Consider the following 7,847-nt stretch of genomic DNA (forward strand, 5'->3'; position numbering starts at 1 on the left):
AATGCGTATTAAAGGGACCAGAGAGGCGCACCCGGATGGCTCAGTCGATTAAACATCTGACTTCGTCTCAGGTCATGATCTTGTGGCTCGTGAGTTCAAGCCCGGCATCAAGCTCTGTGCTGACAGCTTGGAGCCGGGAGCCTGCTTCAGATTCGGTGTCTCCCTCTCTCTCTCTGCCCCTCCCCCACTCATGCTTTGTCTCTCTCTCTCTCTCTGTCTATATATATATATCAAGAAAATAAACATTAAAAAATGTATAATAAAGAGAGATGGGCAATTGCAGGCATTACATGCTTCTCTAGCAAAAGCCCAGGGACAGGCCCCTCTGCTGCACGGAAGGTTAGGAAGCGGAGCCTGGCTGAGCGGGCACATGTGTAGTGGCCACACTGCAACCCTAGGTGTCACGATTTGGGTGCCACCTGCAGTCTGTAGCCCCCCGTCCAGTGAAGGAGAGCTCTGAGGAGCACACGTGGGGCCCCGGTGAGTTTGAACTTGGTGGGAGGCTGTCACGGGCCCCAGGTAGAGAAGAGCAGCAGAGTAACTGGGCTCTGGAGTTGGAGGCTTGGATGCATCCAGGCAAGCTATGTGACTTACTGGCCATGGGACCTTGGACACATTACACAGTCTCTGAGCTGAGGCTGTGATAAACAGCTATACTGTTGTGAATTGTGATAATATTGTGATGGTTTAGGGGGTGGTTAAAGTTTATTTATTTTGAGAGAGAGTGTGCACATGGGCAGGGGAGGGGCAGAGAGAGAGGGAGAGAGAGGATCCCAAGCAGGCTCCGCACTATCAACGCGGAGCCCCACTAGGGGCTTGATCCCACAAACAGGGAGATCATTATCTGAGCCGAAATCAGAAGTCAGGCGCTTAACCGACTGAGCCACCCAGGCACCCAATGATGTGTCGTTTTGCTTTAAGATTTTATTTTGTTTTTTGAAAGTCATCTCTGCACCCACCGTGGGGCTCAAACTCACAACTCCATGGTCAAGAGTCACATGCTCCACCAGCAGAGCCAGCCAGGCGCCCCTATTGTGATGGTTTTCATAGGGAGCCCCCAGTAAGTGGCAGGAATTCCAGGCATTTGGGTCACCAGAAGGCGGGCCCAGGTTGATCTCAGACCAGACAGGGACATCAGTGGGTACACACTCTCCTCGGTTTTATTGCCAATTAAGTAACCCCTCTTAGCCAGTCTGTAACCCCCACTCAGCAACTGAGAGGGGTAAGGGAAACAAGCAGCACTCATGAGAGTGGCCAGGCCGGCACCCCCCAGGGGGAGTGGTCCCCGACTTCTGGCACCACTCCCCTGGAGGCAACCCCGAAAGGGGCCAGGCAGGGCAAAAACTCCCAGTGGAAAGATGGGGTGTACAGTACCAAGGAAGCAGGTGCGGTGGCTGGAGGGGGGGACCGATCGGAAGTCTGACCCCTGACCTCAAGGAGCTCCCTGTGTAACGGGGTTAGGCTGAGAAGCCAATCAACAGCCACGACAAAGCACAGGGGAAGGAGAGCGGTGAGCCAGCCTGTGGGGGAGGTGGGAGAGATCAGGGGACGAGGTGGGGGGTTGGGAGTGGTATGGAAACCCCACAGCCAGTCGTGAGGCAAGGGGGAGGCAAGGAAGGGCTCTGGGAGACAGTGCTCAGCCTGGGGGCGGAGGGGGCTTAGCCACCCCGAGGGCGCTGCCTGCTGCTGGCCGGGAGGGAATGAGCCTTCCAGGCCAAGGTCAATGATAGCACAGCTTGTTCTCCAAGTGCAGGGCTGGGCTGCGGAAGTCCCCAGGGAGAAGAAAGCCAGTGGGCAGGGAGGGCCTAGGAGGTGGGGGCAGGGGGGGGAGGGGGAGAGGGCTCTCCCTCAGACCGGAAAGGAAGCCACTGAACGGTTCTGGACCAGCAGGGGACAGAAGGCTGTTCTCCAGGGAGGTCACCCGGGGAGCAGTTTGAAAGGAGGTGAGGAAGAGGCCCGTGAGGACAGTCGCTGGAATCCAGGGGGTGGCTGGTTAGCGCCCAAGGGTCCCGGCTCTAAAAACTCTTGAATGGGTGAAGCCCCAGGATGGGGGCCAGAAGGTCGCCAGCACCACTGGCCAGGGGAGTGGACTTCGCAGATTCCTGGCGAGCCCTGCTGGGGGGCTGACGTCAGCCTCGGGTTCCGGAGTCCAGGCCCCGGGGCCTCCTGCCCCGCACGGCTGCTCACCCGGAGGAAGGGCCGGGCCTCTCCAATCGGACCGCAGGCTGGTGCTCTCACCTCGGCCTCGGAGCCGGGCAGCTGGGCGCTGGTGTCGCCGGGGAGCGGCCGGCGTCACCCGGCCGGACTCATCCCCACGAGCGGAGGAGGTACTCGTAGCTGAGGAAGGTGACGGCGTTGACAGGAAAGGCCCGGGCGCTGTTGATCGTCAGCCCCCGGAAGAAGACCCCCAGACCTTCCTGCCGGGCGCTGCTTACCACGCAGTCCAGCACCCCCTGGTACGCCCCGTGCTTCCGTCCAGCCATCTGCAGCCGGGACTTGATCACGTCCAAGGGGGTGGCTGCGACCCAGGAGGCGATGCCGGCAGAGCCCCCAGCCACCAGCACGGTGGCTGAGCCTGGGATAGAGGAAGCCCAGGCGGCTGTCAGACCACGCCCCCATCCCTAGGGCCCCTCCCCATCCTTCGGCGGCTCCGCCCCGACTCCTCTCTGTCCCCGCCCCCCTCACGCCTCTTCACTTACTGGGGTTCTGGCCGTCCTGCGTGGACTGGCGGCAGAGCCATTCATAGGTGACAAAATAGATCCCTAGTGTGGGGGTGTCCCTCAGCGTCAGGGCCCAGGCTCCCCGGAACAGCCCCCGGGGCCCCTCCTCCCGGAAGATGGAGATTGCACAGTGCACAGGCCCCCGGTACCGGGGTGGGGGGCTGCCCGGAGGCCGCGCCCTCGGCTCTGTCTGGTTTTGTAGCCGGACTTTGATGAGGTCAAAAGGGGCCAAGCAGTAGACCTGTAGGGAAGGAAGCAGAAGACCCTGGGTGGCGCTCTGGGCGAGAACAACGGGTCGATCCTAACAAGGGGAAGGTAGGGGGGCCATCTTCCCTCCTGGCCTCGCCCCTCCCGCTGACCCGGCTCGCAGCCCCTGCACACAGGGCTGAGCCGGGCCAGACCACTTCCTTAGCATCAGACCCCTGACAGCGAGCAGCACTGCCCCTCTCCTAGGACAACAGCATTGAACTTGCCTGGTGCTCAGTGCTTGGAGACAATCCTGGATTGTTTCTTCAAGAATGGGGCTAGGTTTCTAGCCCCCCGAAGGCCAGGCTGAGCACCCACCTGCCGTGATTGGGTCCAAAGAAAGGATTCGGTCTGTGCCCATGAGACAGCAAAGGGCTGACCCCTCCCCAGGCTTAAGGAGGTCACCTCAGTCCTGTTGGGGACTCTGCTTCCTAGATTCTCCTTCCCCCACCTCCTGCAGGGCACCTCTCAGAGGCCGCCTAGGGGGTCAAGTGCTGGGCCAGCCTTTCCTGCCTCCCGCAAACCCCCAACCACTTATGTCCCAAGGAAGTTGGGTGAGGCTGGGACTTTATCACCTGGTGGAGGCAGAAGGGACAGACATTTGGGGAACTATTAGGACTGAGGGGGGTTCTGGGTGGATGTGGAGGGAAGCTGGGGGGCAGGGGCCAGTGCGTGAGTCAGGGATGCCCTAGGTCAAGATCAGCTGTTAAAGTTCAGATGAAAATTGAAGTGAGGCTGAGGTTAGCATGTTGTGAGGGGCTTTTGTGGTTATTGTTTCCTTCGTGGAAGGTACACGAGCTCAGGTCCTCAGCCCTGGGGACAGCTGAGGGCAGAGGCAGTCGGTGATGGTCAGAGGGTGGCGGGCCAACTTTGTTCACTTCCTCCCCTGTAGAAAGGGCAGCGGGCTGGGCTCCCTCCCTCTGCCCCGGGGCAGAGCCAAACTCAGGCCTCCTCCAGGATATGTGCCCCCGAGCCCAGGGCTCCTAAGGGCAAGGAAATGGCTGAGCCAAGGGTTGGGTGGCCAGCAAGGCCAGGTTAGGGCCCCCACCCTCCCCAACCTGTGCCCACAGGGGCGGTGGGGACGCTGTGTTTGACAGGGTCAGCCTTTGCTGAGCCAAAGGCAACTTTTGTGCACATCAGAGGCTGTCATTCCCAGTGCTGACCAGAGTCGCTTCCTGCCTCTTCCTCCCCATCCCCACGCTAAAACACAGTTTCTGCTCTGAGACCCTGCTCTGTCAACCGAATCCATGGGCTTGACGGGAAACTGAGTTACAGTTGGTCCTTGGACGGGATCCCGGTCAGTGGCCCTTACAGCGCCCCCTGCTGCTATCTCTTCTGCTTTGCAAAGAGCGGGAGGGGAGGGTGACTCGGGAGCTGGGCACCCCGGACCGGCCACCAGCCTGGGGTCTCTTCCTTGTTTTTGTGGGGTGCAGGTCTCAGGGCTTGGGAAATATGCAGGCATGTGTCCTGCATAAGGAGGTGCAAGAGAAAAGCCAGTACCTTTGGGAGGGGGTCTCATGAATCATTAATTCACTCAAGTGAGAGCCGCCTGATTCCGTCCTTTGTCCTTGCTCTCTGCCCCAAGGTGTGCTGGGACCATCAGGCCAAGTGCCAAATAGGGGGTGATGGAAGGCGCCTGGCTGGGGGGTGGGGCGGAGCCAGGCTGGAGTCCCTCTGCCTCTGTGCTCAAGCTCCCCAGTCAGCTGGGGTTCCCCTTGGTGCCTGGAAGCCCCTCTTTCCTCCACCCCATCAGTCAAAAGCTGGATACTTACACATGCTGAGAACAAAGACCAAAACCGAATGATGAGAGCTATTAATGATTAACGCCCCGGGCCTCTTGCCCGGAGATCTGTGGACGGGGCCCCCATGAGGCTCACAGATCCCGGCCCACCAGATGGTGCAGACACAGGGGCTGAGCAGGGCATGGGCTGGGGCAGTGCCAGGCCCACGCCAGGACTGGAGGGGCTGAGCTCGGAGCTCAGGGAGCACTCCCAGTTCTCTAGGGCCAGAGGTCACCTTGGGGAGAAGTCTTCCCCGAGCCCTGAGGCTGGCAGTGCCCTCCGGAGGGGGCAAACCCCGTCAGCCTCAGGGTGGGGCGTCAACCGCTCTCCATGGTGTCCTGGGGATCGTCTCCCCGGCCCCGCCCCCCAGCTGTCTCTGCCTCCTGCCCCNCCCGCAGCCCAGAAGCCCAGGGCTCAGCCAGGCCTGGTCAGCAGGCAGAAGCCAGGAGCCAGTCCCTTCCTCGTAGCTCCTCCTGTACGCTTTGGGGAGACCCGGGGTCTGCAGAGAGGGCCGGGAAGGGAAGCAGCAAACGGCCCTTCGCTGTGCCCGCATGCGTGTGTGTGTGTGTGCGCTTACACCTGCGTGCACGTGCGTGAGCGTACCTGGGTGTTCACGCCCCACACCGCCCTCTCACCTGCACGAACCCTCCAGTGCAGCCAGCTGCGAAGACGTGCGTGTAGCTGGGCGGCTGGGCCCGCCGTTCCCGGTGGGAGGTCGCCGTGAGCGCCAGCAGCGTGTTGCTGTAGACCCCGAACAGGACAGAGTTGACCACGGCGATGCTTGCGATGGGGAAGCTCATTCCCTTGAAAAAGCCCAGGAGCTGTAGAAAGACGTGGCAACGCCAGAGTGGCTGGGGGACCGAGGGGACCCCCTCTTCGCCCTTCCTACCTCCGGCAGGGTCTCCTCTGGCTAGAAACCACTCCTGAGCCCTGCCCAAGGGAGGTCGAGGCAGCCTCAGCGCCATCCATGGGGCACCGGGCTACCGCCCATCCCCCAGGAGCCCCAGACTTAGGGTCTCTCTCTTCCAGGGGCAGAGCCCTGGCAGGGGACAAGGGAGCTGGTACCGGTCACCCAGATGTGTCCCATCCCAAAGCCCCAAAGAAGCAAGACACCCACCGACTCATGGCGGTAGGTCTTAACCATACAGTCGATGATGCCCCGGTACGTGGTCTGGGTCTGTAGCCGCACCTGGATGAGGAGGACAGAGAGGCAGGGACGGGCGGGGAGGGCGAGGGGGGGGGGTCCCAGCCCAGCTCCTCCCTCTGCCCAGCAGGACGCCAGCAGGTGCGGGACTGACAGGAAAGATGCCCCTCTCGGGCATCCGGACTGTCTGGTTCAGGTCATATCTTTTGTTCCTCAGGTGCGTCCCCGCGACCCACCTTCACAGTGTCCAAAGGGTGTCCCAGGACCAACCCCAGAGCTCCTGCGGGATAAGAAGATGCCATGAGTGAGGCCCCTGCGCCGGGCGGAGGAAGCAGGTCCGCGCCTAGAGGAAAGGGGAGCTCAGGCGGGAGAAGGGGGGGCAGAGCCCTACCCGCCAGACTCCCAAGAAACCCCAGCTGGCCCCTTTGCGCCCTCCTCCACACCAAGTGCTGGGCGAGCCAGGCATGGGGACGTGGGGACAAGGGGTCAGTCAGAGAGAGGCCCGGCCCCGCCTGGAGGACACGGGCCAAAGGGAGGCGCCAACCACAGACACGGTGTCCTCATAGCGTCTGACACCGCCCGTCTCATCTGTCTAACCGCGGAGCCGTGGGACAGTTCTCCAGGCCACCTGCCTCGCTGCCAGCCTGACTCCTTCCTTCTTGCCTTCAACTCACGGCCGCTGTGGAGTATGCGGCCTTGATCTAGACCTAGACGGGGCCCTGCTCTCCCAGCGCTCCACCCCATCAGCCAGCGGGACAGAGCTGGGGGCCCTTAGAACAGCTTCGGAGGCCCCCAGCCCCCAGGCCATCATCCCTGCGTGACAGGCGCAAGTCCTGGAGCCTTGGGCGAGGTCACATTCTCAGGAGGCGGGTTCAGAACGTCCCTCTCTTTCTTCTGAGAGAAATGTCGCCCAGGAGCTGCGCTGGGTCCACAGCACAGGCCTCAGCGCCAGGGCCCACAGCCCGCTGCCGGGTAGGGCAGAGGCCCGAAGGGGAACGCAGTATAGCTGCCAGGGTCAAAGGTGAACTTCCTTTCTGAGCCCCACAGGGTGGGTCTAGGGGAGCAGGGTGCCGGCTCTGGAGGTTCTGGAGGTGAAGACGGCGCGGCTTCCTCAGGGCTCCCCTCGGGCAAGTGCCAGGCGGCCCTAGGTGCTCCAGGGCCACCAGGACTCTGGTCTCCACTCCTCCTAAGTCACCCAGAAGTGACCACCACTGGGGTGGGGGGGCATGTGACAGAAGGGAGAAAAATGTCTCACCAGAGATCCAGCCGGCCACAAACTCCTCCACGGGCATTGTCCGGCGGGGGCGGGAACTGGTGGCCCCAGCAAAGGAGACACTGGTGAGGAAAGGTTCCGGGTCCCGCTCCCCCCAACCTGCCTGATAACCTGCCACTAATGTTTAACTCTGCCCGGAGGGTGCGCGGTGGCCCGCTGCCCAGACCTCAGCACCAGGAGAGGGGAGGGAGCCGACTTGGGTGGCCCCGACAGCGGAGGAGGGTGTGCGGCATGAAATCTCAGCGCAGGGGCGATGGCCCAGGTGGCCTGCCCCCTGCCGGCCAGCGATGGCCTTGCAGCCTCGCACGGTGACCAGGCAGGGCCAGCCGGGCCCCAGCCTCCAGGGCTTCCTCAGCCAGCAAGGCTTTAACGATCCTGTTGAGGGCAAGGCCCTGCGTCCCCGGCCCAGCCGGGTCCAACCCCCTTTCTCCCCACAGCACCGGATGCCAGGCGGCCGCCCACTCAGGACAGGCCACCAGGCCTGCAGCGAGGGAGCGTGGCCACCAGGGGGCAGGCGCGAGGGCACGCCGAGCAGACAGAAGGGGTGGGAGGAGAGGAGTGACTCTTGGGCCTGAGGCCTTCTCCCAGGGTTGTTTCCGGCTCCCCAGCGCCCCCTGTGCGTCAGAAACCGCTTCCCTAGTTTGGCCTTCTCTTCTCCATGCCTCCTGGAGGCGGGAGGCGGG

General features: G+C 62.4%; 1 protein-coding gene across 2 annotated transcripts; it reads right to left on the minus strand.

Annotated features, from left to right (window-relative positions):
* Positions 1 to 1,807: 1,807 nt before the first annotated feature.
* SLC25A45 (solute carrier family 25 member 45) lies at positions 1,808 to 7,226 on the minus strand. Of its 2 annotated transcripts, none has more exons than XM_077759619.1 (6): positions 7,147 to 7,226; positions 6,128 to 6,171; positions 5,865 to 5,936; positions 5,383 to 5,568; positions 2,700 to 2,961; positions 1,808 to 2,575 (listed from the first exon to the last, which is right to left on the minus strand). In XM_077759619.1, the coding sequence occupies exons 1-6, from the start codon at positions 7,181 to 7,183 to the stop codon at positions 2,307 to 2,309; spliced, it is 870 nt and encodes a 289-aa protein (XP_077615745.1). In that variant the 5' UTR covers positions 7,184 to 7,226; the 3' UTR covers positions 1,808 to 2,306. The 2 variants fall into 2 exon arrangements, with proteins under 2 accessions (XP_077615745.1, XP_077615746.1); XM_077759620.1 differs by lacking the exon at positions 7,147 to 7,226 and adding an exon at positions 6,283 to 6,362.
* Between the last annotated feature and the right edge of the window lie 621 nt (positions 7,227 to 7,847).

This window comes from Crocuta crocuta, unplaced genomic scaffold (genome assembly GCF_008692635.1).
Source record: "Crocuta crocuta isolate KB4526 unplaced genomic scaffold, BGI_CrCroc_1.0 scaffold53, whole genome shotgun sequence".
Lineage (NCBI taxonomy): Eukaryota > Metazoa > Chordata > Mammalia > Carnivora > Hyaenidae > Crocuta > Crocuta crocuta.